The sequence below is a fragment of the Mus pahari genome, chromosome 5 (assembly GCF_900095145.1).
Source record: "Mus pahari chromosome 5, PAHARI_EIJ_v1.1, whole genome shotgun sequence".
NCBI lineage: Eukaryota > Metazoa > Chordata > Mammalia > Rodentia > Muridae > Mus > Mus pahari.
Window position 1 is genome coordinate 82712836 of NC_034594.1, and position 11342 is coordinate 82724177.

Sequence of the window (11342 nt, forward strand, 5' to 3'; positions counted from 1 at the left end):
AGTCTTGATTGTCTTTCTTTTAAAAACCCTTTAATGAAATTCTTTTAAAACTGTAGATTAGTGTTTATTAAGTCTACTCAATGTGAAAAACAGTGTTTAGTTGATTACTATTTAAATAGGGAACTCCCCCACCTTTCAGTTCTGTTAATCCTATGTCTGTGTTAAGTAGTTTTTTTTTTTTTTTTAATTGTTACCTGCATTTGGCCCCTTATTTAAATGAGCCCTAATGCACACTCGAACAACCATATGGCTAGAAATAACCTTAAGACTGAATCACATGCAAAACAACATACTTCTTGTGTTTTTCTTTCTAAGTCCAGGATCTCGATTGCTCAGTTCCTGGGTAAGACACTAAGACACCGAGGATCCTAGCCTGTGATCTATCCAGGCTGCGGGGGAGCTTTTCTTCCCATGTCTCCAACCTAATTCAGGGCCTGGCACATGTGAAACTTGCCATGTTGTTCTGCTAGAAACTCAGTCCTTGAATGATTAACCTTCTCAGACATCAAGTGTGTGTCTGAATTAAACCAAGAAGAGTGAAAGACATACTTCATAGGAAGATGAACTCAGAGTGGTCTTTATGAAAGGTCACTGCTGTACCTGAAAAAAGGTAATATCAGATTTCCTTAAAAAGGTTTAGCAGAACCTTTGACTCTCACATACAATACACCTCCTGGGGGTGGGGGTGGGGGGAACCTTTGTGCTTGTACACAACAAAGACCGTGTTGTTTTCTTGTACAAATGTACTCCTTTGCCAACCTGCTATGAACACAGTGAGTGTCCTTAAAGCAAATGAGATGGTGCACCATGAGGAGACACTGCTACTGCAATGCACTCCAAGACCCAGCCATGTTGTGGCTTGCATGCAGTTATCATCTATCTGAGATATGAAACAAGATGAAGACAAGGAGAAGAGGAGGAAAAGGGCAAGATTTTGGGTTGTTTCCTCCCCCCCCACCCCCACCCCGTGGATTTCTGCTATGTGGTTCGCATGTGTGGTCTACGGCCTTTAAACAATATGACATGTACCAGTTCAATCAAGGGTTGCTAAAATGAACAAGCGGCTCTTTTTAGAAAGCACAACTAAAAGGAATAGGACTCAGAAATCTTTCAGTTGATGCTAAATAGCCACAAAAACTCCAGCCCAGAAAGGAGAACGGAGGGAACTAGACTTGTATGAAGTTCCAGGAAGACAGTCAACAGCACATGACTAAGAACTTGAAGACCAATAACACGGTCTTTTTCCTTACAAAATAAATGATTGAAAGTGGTCATGAGATTCCTAGCCGACAGAGATACACAGTTTCCCAAGGAAAGTTCATCAGGGAATGTATTATTTAAGACTGGATCATCATAATGCTATTTTTAATACTATCAGTTTGCTGCCAAAATTGGCCATGGCAGCTGATACTGGCCACTGGAAAAAAGATGCTCTTTCATGTAGTTCATCCACTGACAGGAGAGTGGTAATGCAAACTGTATCCAGAGGGGAAATCTACTTGCTAGCTAACTACCTACAACAAAGGGAGCTGACCTCTACTGGGTACAGAGGCATGAGCTTCCCTTTAGCTGATGAGGGAAACCTATCACACTTTAATGGTGTCAGTACTGCCAATGCAACTTTCATAGCCATCACCAGAAGCATCCCTGAGAGGAGTACGATTGGGCTTATTTAACTTCTCTCTTGCCTTCATTCTCTACTCCTGTTGGGGGTAAGATTGCTGTAGTGGATGCCTGAGAAACAGGATTCCAAGTAACATTCTCGACCAGGAGCCCACTAAAAGAGGTTATGAGAATCCATGTCAGGATTGACCCTTCAAAGACAAAACACAACAAAACGAACAACAAGAAACCACCCATATCCAGAAAGGATTAAGCGGCAGCCAGCACCCTCAGACTTTACTGTACATACAAACCAAAGATTGTGAGTCAATGGTATCGGAGTGAAGCCCGGGATTCTTCGCCCAAGAAGGTCCCTGGTGACACCCATGCTACTGATCTGTAAGGCCTCAGACATTTTTCTAGAATTACTGCTATCTCCCTACCCTCTCTTCCTTGCCTTTCTCTAGATGGCACAAAGCCCTTAATTCAGACTTGGGGTCAAGTCATACTCTACTTTAAACCCAATTACTTCTTTAGTCTCTATTTAATTTACAGGACCCACTATCAGAAGCTGGTCCTGCCAAGGATGTTTTCTCCGTAATGAAACATGGAACAATGTCTTCCCAGGCTTGGAGCACTCTGACTTTGGAGCAGAAAACAAAAAGTGATTTCCAGTGTAAAGCTCCAGGTGTTCTCAGTAGGTCTACAGTCAAGCTGCTCCACATACCATGGGAAATTAGGTCCACCATTTCCATTATTATCTCAGGCAAAGAAGCTCTCAGCTGAGATGTAGATGTGGTTATTAAAACATCACCGCAGTATGCAACATGTTAGAGATGAAATCCTGACTAACTAAAATTAAAGGGAAAGCTATATGCCCAGTGCCTAAAACAAACATTTACATTAATAAGACACTTGAAACCATAGGCTAAGAATTCTCAAATACTAACACTTTTTTTCCAAAGTGTTCACATTTGATTCCATTTTCTGACACATACTCTTGTCAATGTGCTTTCTTTTCCTGCATAGTCATCCATTTATGTGTTGTTCTGAAAACTATTAGACTTTTTCTCCATTATCCATGACTTACATCATCTGTATGACTTACATTTACTATAAGAGGCTTTGTTTAAAAAAAAAGTTTTTATCATCTCTTCCAATATGCCATTGTGGTTTGGCTTCATAACATGAAGCCTGTGCATTTATCAACCTCAGATACCTGCTGACCACAAAGATAGGCCATACAACAAAAACGTGATGGTGAACACAGAAGAAAAGAGATGCTCCATTTAAAGAGAAGCCACGGCTGTCTGACGTGTTAACACATTGCAAGTCGACACCAAAGGTCAGCTTGTATCTGAAGCCCTGTTTCCCATCTTTTTATTAACCTGATAGTCAATATCACACATTCACTGCTGTGGATTTCTTTCAAATAGAAAGAAACATTGTCAATAAAAATGAAATAATAAACCTAAATCAGTTTTGACTTTAAAATATCTGGAGCCTGAAGTTCCCATCTCTATGAATACAGTGGCTAAATATCAAACCACCTAAATGTCTTACAGATTAGTTTCTAGCCTTCAGCCAAGTCTTCCAGCATTGCTAACAGTCTGATCCTGTGGGATGTCAACAAGCACTCAATTCACAAAGAGCATGTGAATTTCAAGCATTTAAACTCTGATATTTGAGTTAATTTTACTTTTAAACATTGAACAGTGCCACCAATATTTTGTCAACGTTGGTCAAATAAGATCAGATGTTCACATCAATCATCTATTTTTCTTGGCTTTTTTAGGGCCTCTGAAAATTAGCATATCTTGCAAACTGTAGTAAAAACATAATGGGCTTCTAGATATTTGGTTCACATTCAATCAGTTACTGACTTTTTATTCCTGTAAAGTTCTCTATAAAAAAAAATATTTACTCATTCTCTTTATACTACCAAGGCAGGACTAAAATGAAAACCCTTTTCATTAAAACAAGGTCTTTAAAAAAAGTCAGACAATAATTATTGTTTTCTCATAACTTAATTGTTTTAGGTATAACAAGCCTTAAGTCTGTTCTCTGCCCCTAAAGAACCAGAGAAAAGCTTAAATCATACAGTAAAATATGGAAGCTTGACCTCCCAAGATACCAGAAAACAATCACCCCATAGATGCTCACCAGTGTTATGGATACTAATCATTTTAACTTGTCAGGGTTGGAGACTCCACAGCTTAGTGGACTCCATTACTCCTTTCATAGGCACCTTAGATGCAAGTCCATTCAGCAGTAGAGATCGAAAAACTATGATGTAGAATGTAGGTAGAGAAAAGTGAAGACATACAGTGGATGCAGACTTCTAAATCCCCGAATATTCGCTGACGGACATGTTCAGGGTGCACACCCACCATGCCCACTGGGGACTATGGCATAGACGGACCGGATTCCACAAACATCCACGAATTCCTACCTAAGCTTACCTTTTTTACAAGCTCAGCTATGATTTCCAGGAAAAGGAGCTGTATTGTTTTTCTTTGGGAAAATGTTCCCAAGTGAGTTAGAAAAGGTTTGCCTGCGTCCTCTGGTGGAGCCTGCATGTCTAGATGGACCTTTTTAAGTTTGTTAGTCCACCAGAGGAGCTAAAGATGCACAGGTCAAGAGGGAGTGCTGGAGGTCTGGTTCTTACACAGGACCCAGAATATCTGCAGCAAGCTACAAGGACTAACTAACTCTGAGAGTCACTGGAGGGATACTATTTATCTCCAGATCCTACAGGATCAAAAATGCTGGACCTTTGCTCCCTCACAGCCAGCGGGCAGGAGTTAACATGGTGTTGGCAGGGTGTGATGTACCCAGAGGAAGAGAGTGAGAGGTCGGGGGAGCAAAACTACAAACTCGATTTTTATTTCATCGGCTCAATGGCCCATTTTGACCCAGAATCCACTCACACCCCCAACCTGCGCATCTTGGCCTTGAGATCAAAGCCCAGACTCATTCAACCAGACATGAACCTACCCAGCCTCCGTTATCCTGGATCCAGGTGTGCAGATGCCGGTTCAGGTACTCAGTCATCCACAGGGCGATGTTGTCCACCAGGGGTGACATCTCCCTGTTGACGCTCTCCACACACATGACCCCACCGAACTCAAAGAAGGCCACAATCCTCCCCCAGTTCACCCCATCCCTGAAGAGTTCCTCCACCACCGTGGCAAAGCGTCCCCTCGCGGTGAAGGGCGTCAGGTGCAGCTGACTGGACATCTCTGCGAAGTCACGACGGTATCTACGAGAGAAGTCATCCCCAGCCCGGCGGAGGGTCAGGTGGACCACAGGTGGCACAGGGCTGAGCGCAGGCCCAGCGGTGGCAATGAGGGGCCGTAGAGGAGATGTCCTGGCAGCCGTGTCCCGGTGCACAGCGGGCGTTGGGTTGCTCTCAGGCTGGAAGGAGAAGACGCCAGGGGTGGGGGCAGCTCCCCGGGGCGCCGAGTCCGCATCTCCAGCATCCCACTCGTAGCCCCTCTGTGACAGCTTATAATGTATGTACTTCATCACGATCTCCCGGTTATCATACCCTGTTCTCCCGGCTTGCGCCATCCTTCCCCGAAAAGAAGCTGCAGGTATCAATGGCACTTCACGTCCCGACTCCCGCCCCCACGGCCCCGAAAGAAAAAAAAGGATAGTTATAATCCAGCTCTTTTATTGGATGTGCTTTGCATTCTTGGATGAAGGGGTGTCTTTAGTTACGCCGAACACTTGATTCTGGTGTTTCCCCCTTGGCATAAGATGCAGGAAATTTTTATTCAAATTCCTTTCTGCTTTTTACTTAATGAGGCACATTATTTATTAAGCTTTGTTAATATCAGTCTACTTCCTCCGCAGTGCTGAAAGGTGAGGAGGTGGGACGACCTAGGAAGTTAAAATCAGGTGTGTTTTCCTTTATATATTTAGGGTAAGAAAGGTATATCCGCTACAAGTTACACGTTAAAAAATGCATTAAACTGTCTGGAAATGAAATTTGCTTGAATGCACTTGAATAAAAAGTATTTCAAACGAGTCCATGGAAAGTTACATTAAACCAAATTCCTGTGCAAAGAACTTACTGTATTTTCTAAGGACGGCATGATCTTCTGTCAAGTTTCCCCTTTTTTGGTAAAACCCAAACAAATACATAAGGCAACCACACCATCGATCTTCAGAAGTCTCCTTGTATAAGCTTCTTTGAAACTTGCAATGAATCGGGAGTTGGGGTCTGGGGGCTAGGTGGAGGAAAAATCAGGAGGGTTTCCAGATTGGGTCCTCACACTCTGGCTTCACTGAGAATGTCAATCCGTAGGAATCCCAACCAGAGATCTCAACAGCACCGCAGCGGGGCAAAAAGGCAGCGGCGGCGGCGGCGGCGGCAGATGAATTACAATTTTTCAGTCCAGCATTTGCAGAAGTCCTGTGAGTCTCCCCTCTTCTCGGCAATTTACACTCGCGCACACACACGCTGGAGCGCAGGCATGGATCCGTATCCACCGGACCGCTTCAGACCTCCAGGGCAGAGAGACACGCCAAGGGGACGATGGAGGAGCTGGTGGACGGGGACCGGAATCCTCTTCTGATTAAACTCCGAAGGGCCAAAGCGCTTTCCGAAAGAGGAAAAGAAAAAATAAGCAGCTTGCTAAACGCAGGCACGGACGCGCTGGGGCCGCCGGTGCCCAAGGAGCAGCCCGCGCACTGTGTGTGGTGCGCTGCGGGAGAAGGAGGTGGTGGGGGAGGGTTTGCCCCCCCTCTTTTTCCTAAAAAGGATGACTGCTACGAAGTCCCCCCCCCGGCCCCCTCTTCCGCTGCACCCCACCGGCGCACCCCGCCTCCGGGCTGCGCACCCTTTCTCCTCCTCCGCTGCGGGCGGCGCTGGCGGCCGCCTCCTCGTGCTCGCGCCGCGCAGCCGGTTCTACGGTGACGGCTGCGGCTAGGGAGGGCCGGGGCACCTCGGTGTTGGCGGCAGCGGCTCGGCGGGGACCCGGACGCCGGGCCGGAGGACAGGCCGGGGAGGAAGGGGGCGGGCGCGGGGCGGGGGGCCCGGCCTCTTACTTCATTCTCCGCCGGAGCGCCTGGTTTCCTGTACGTACGTCACCGTTCATTCAAAAAAAAGAAGAAAGAAAGAGCCCTCCTCTGAGCGCCCGCCCGCCGCCTCCTCCCGCCGCCCGCCAGCCGCCCGGGTTAAAGGCGCCGCGGCCGCCGCGGGGAGCGCGCGCCCGGCCGCGGCCGCTGGCCTGGGTGGCGGCCACCCGCGGGCTACGCTGGGCCCCGGACCGTGGGTGGCGCGGGCCTCCCGGGCGGCGGTGGCTCGCTCAGTGGGCGTGTGAGTGGCCTCCTCGGGCCTGCGGGGCTGGCTGCTGGCTGGACTTGCCTATAGCCAGGGCCAGGCTGTGGCGAGGCACCTGGATCTTTTCTAACAGGGTGTGCACAATTGCATGGATCTTTTTCAACGTGTACAGTGTGCACGACCGCATGGACCTTTTTCTATGTAGCATGTGCAGGTCACATGGGCCCTTTCTAACCGTGTGCATGGAATGTGCACAATCCAATGGACCCTTTCTAACCACACGTAAAGTGTGTACACAGTCGCCGTGTGTGTGTGTGTGTGTGTGTGTGTGTGTGTGTGTAGTGTATCTACAATCACATGGACCCTTTAAACCGTGTAGTATGCACAAGCACATATAGTGTATAAAATCAAACAGACCCTCAACTAACCAAGTGAACAACCCCCCAAACACTATGTTATCAGCTCTCAGCCGCCAGAGAGATTATTGAGGCATATATTGACCCCTAAGTAGTGAGTGGTACCAGTATGCTACCCTTGGGTGAAGAGGCAACTCCCAACACAGTCTCCAGGATATTAATTACAAATGAAAATATTTAGAATAACAAAGTTAGCATGCTTGTTTCTAGGCCTTTTTGCCCAGACACCACAAACTGTGTAATTTAGAACAACAGGTCTGCTGTGAAGAGCGTGATGTCCACAACCAGCAAGGGATATGCCTCAGAGACTGGACTTTCCTTGTCTCTTCTTAGTCAGATAGTGGCAGACCGATGGCAGTCACTGATGCTCTTGGCTTGTTAAAGAATAGTCAAAGTGATAGGCGGAGTTACCTTGGAGGTGTCCAATCAGACACCACATGAGCACCCAGCTCTTTTAGCCTCTATCTAGACAAACCCAACTTGGTGACCAAGGCCAGACCTAACTCTCAGTGCACCAGTGAAGAGAGGAGTTTCAGGAACTGTTTTCCTCTGCTCCTAACGCTGGACCTCAGGGAGCGCTACCTGCTACCTTTCAAGGCCACGATCCTAACATGGCATAGGTATGGTTTTAGATATCCTCAGCTCTAATCAGCAGCCAACCTGAGATGGCTTCAGAAGGCGCAGCCATACAGATAATGTGTCTATGCAACCACAGACACACAGTGTCTCTGTCACTTGTATGAACCATGACAGAAACAATCAAGCAGAGAGAGAGAGAGAGAGAGAGAGAGAGAGAGAGAGAGAGATAAAACACCAAGAAAAACTGTTCATTCAGTGCTGGAGAGATGGCTCAGTGGTTAAGAGCACTGACTGCTCTTCCAGGGGTCCTGAGTTCAAGTGTCAGCACCCACATGGTGACTCAACCATCTGTAATGGGATCTGATGCCCTCTTCTGGTGTGTCTGAAGACAGTGACAGTGTACTCACATACATTAAATAAATAAATAAACAAACTGTTCATTCACAGAATAGCAAGTTGCTATATAGGGCTCAAGAACAAATCACATGTGTAGGGTGGACAAGTTCCACAGACTTGCTGGATTACTGTAGTAACAGCACATTCAGCCACCATCTTTACCTCATTCCAAGCCTAAAAGAGTGTACTTTGTGTGTACATGACGTGGTTTGGTGGAGAGTACATGCCATGGCATGAATTATCATAGGACAGCACTGTGGAGCCACTTCTCCCCTTCCACCTTTATTTATTTGAGGCAGGGTGTCATGTAGCCCAGGTGGCCCTTGAATTTGCTATGTAACAAAGGATAAGCTTAATGATTTTCCTTCCTCTACTTCCAGAGTGTCAGGATTATAGGCATGCATAATGACCCATTTCTGTGGTGTTGGGGATTGAAATTAGGGCTTTATGCACACTAAGCAAGTGCTGAGCTACATCCTCAGCCCATAAAGCATCTATTAATATATATGTGTGCGCGTACACACACACACACAGCACTTTTTTTTTCTTTTTTCTTTTTTCTTTTTTTTTTTTTTCTTTTTTACTTCTCACCCTGTTAGCCATGGGACCACCTCTGTCCTGTGAGAATGGGTGCCTTCCTAGGAGTCTGTTACTAAAGGGATGAAGGGAACCTCTCCTTCACAGCTCTCTGATGGCACTGATAGTGCTGGAGAGGTGGCCTGCGCTGGAGGGAGACACTGAGGTGGTATGTGTTCACAGAAATGGAACTGGCACTGATGGTACAAAGACGGCTCAGGGATACTCCTAGACCATGTCTTAACCTCCCACATTACTTCAAAGGAATCCAAAGACTTTGCACGTTTAATGCCCTGCACTGGGCTGAAGAAACAAGAGGGCAGGAATGGGGTGGGCAGGAATGGGGTGGGCAGGAGTGGTGTGCTTCTGCAACAGGAACAGCCAGAATGAAAGCATCCCCTATTCCCAGACACAGAAATGCTCCCTGACTTTTCCTCAAGGGTCTTCCCAGACCCTTCTGTGGCATCTTGGCCCTGACTAACGTGGCTGGCTTGGGGACAAGTAACTGAGACCTTCTGGACAATGTACCGTGGCCTTTCACTTCCCAAGGTGGCTTCTACCTCCTCAGAGTCTAGGGGCCAGCCTTTGGTGTCTCTGGTGAGTAGCATCCAGCCAGAAGGGAAAAAGGCCAGCCACAGAGAAAGCTGACCTAACAAGGGTTTGGAAGGACCTTCCTCATCCTCTGCTGGACAGAAAGCTTTCCCTGTGAGGTTCGCCACCTGCTGGTTGGTGCTTTGCAGCATTATTCGGGAAGTTCTCTTGAAAAATCAATGTGAAAGTTCCCCGAGTTTATGAAAACGAACAAGAATATTCTAAAATGAACATAGAACTGGTTAGTGTTAAGCATGGATATCAAATCCTTCCAGCTATGAAATTTTTAACTGAAATGAGGGAAAAGACTCTTCACTGAGGAAAAAAAGTAATAGAAAGACACATTTCAAAAGAAACTCTGGGTTATTTCAGGTTAAAAGCTGTAAGCAGATGGAACAGAAATAAATCTGTAAACAAAATGAAGCAGGGGGAGGGGCACTGAGACTGCTACTCCATGTAACCTGAATAAAACGAACAATTTAAAAAAATTAACATTTCACAGGCCTAGGCGTAAGCCAAAGCACTGGCTTTTGATTTCGCAGGTCGCATGTGTGCACCAAGGGCTCCTGTGCAGAGTGGTGTGTAGGCACTGGTGGACGAACACTGCATGAGCCCCACTGGCGGTGCTCCCAGGACATTCAGGCTCAGACCTTTCTTCCCAAGACTGGTCACATTATTTTTGTCTTTTCTGTGCTGTCCAGCCATTCTTGTCTTAACTGGGAAACACTTTTATCAGATCAAAAAGAAATGAGCCCTAACCTAACCTAGAAAGTCACCTGACTAGTTTATGGTGGAGCCGAAGCCTCGCTAACCCATTCAGTAAGAAGGGGTCACCTCTACCTCTAGGCATGAATGAGAAGTCAGTCACACTGGAGTGCAAAGTTAACAGTGTGCACGCAAGGGCCTGGGGTGAGACTGGCCCGGCCTATGTGAGGCTTTGGGTTCAATGCCCAGCACCAGAGTGGCAACCCTGAAACGGTGCTCACTTTTGGTTTACAAAAGAAAGTAGAGAATTGACATTTCCTGCCTTTGTAACATTTAAGGTGAAGTAGGCCAAGGAGAGGAACTTGTTTGACAGTTTTCAAAGCCTGCTCGTTTCTGGATAACAACTGAAGCGGTTGAACAAACACGTGGGAAGCCACCACCCATAGCAAGGGGGCAGAGAAGAATTTACATTCCTCTCTGTGACATTTGCTATTTAGCAGACCTCACAGTGTCTCCTGATACTAACTACCAATTAAAATAGTTAAATAGCAACGTTAGCATGCTTGTGTTTAGACACCACAGGCTATATGACTTAGAACAGGTCTGAGTACTCCTGTGCTGTAGAAGGGGGAAGTTCATAACCAGCAAGGGATGTTCAAGGCTGAAGTCTTTCCTTGCCTCTTCTTAGTTAGCTGGCAGCAGACTGATGGCAGTCACTGATGTCCCCGACTCCCATTTCTGCTGTCACTCCTCCCTACCTCAGCCCCTATGGAAATATTTATTCTTCCTGTGCAGCTTCCTTCTCTCCTTTTCTTAGTCATTGGCCATTCTGTTTAAGGCTAATGAGGACACCAATACCAACCCTATTCCAGAGTCCAAGCACCTCAGCATCTTCTGAGGCAGTATGTCTTTAATGGGGTGCCTCTCAAACACATGAGGATTGTTTGCTGCAATACCCCTACAGCCTAGGCAACATTAAAGCTGAATCCCAAGGGATACCACACTCTTCTTAAATCTTGCTATCTCTTTTCTGCTCAACAGAGTTCAAAAGCTGGCATCTCATCCTTATGACTCCAGCTGCCCAAGCCTGCTTCCCCTCCTTCCCACTTGCCCTTCCCAGAGCAGTGCAAACTTTTGATGGCTTTCTTGTTTTTCTTTGTCCTTATTTTTCCTTTGGCAGTAGAGGG

General features: G+C 46.5%; 1 protein-coding gene across 3 annotated transcripts in view; it reads right to left on the minus strand.

Annotated features, from left to right (window-relative positions):
- Bcl2 (BCL2 apoptosis regulator) overlaps positions 1-6696 on the minus strand; it is a 168191-nt gene extending 161495 nt beyond the window's left edge. Inside the window, exons 1-2 of one of the 3 annotated variants that reach the window (XM_029538377.1) lie at positions 6658-6696; positions 4600-6208 (exon numbers count right to left, since the gene is read on the minus strand). In XM_029538377.1, coding sequence (XP_029394237.1) covers positions 4600-5175 — 576 coding nt within the window. In that variant the 5' untranslated portion in view covers positions 5176-6208; positions 6658-6696. Of the gene's footprint in view, positions 1-4599; positions 6588-6657 lie in introns of those variants that run through there. The other 2 variants (XM_029538378.1, XM_021197920.1) reach the window with 2 other exon arrangements.
- Positions 6697-11342: the final 4646 nt, after the last annotated feature.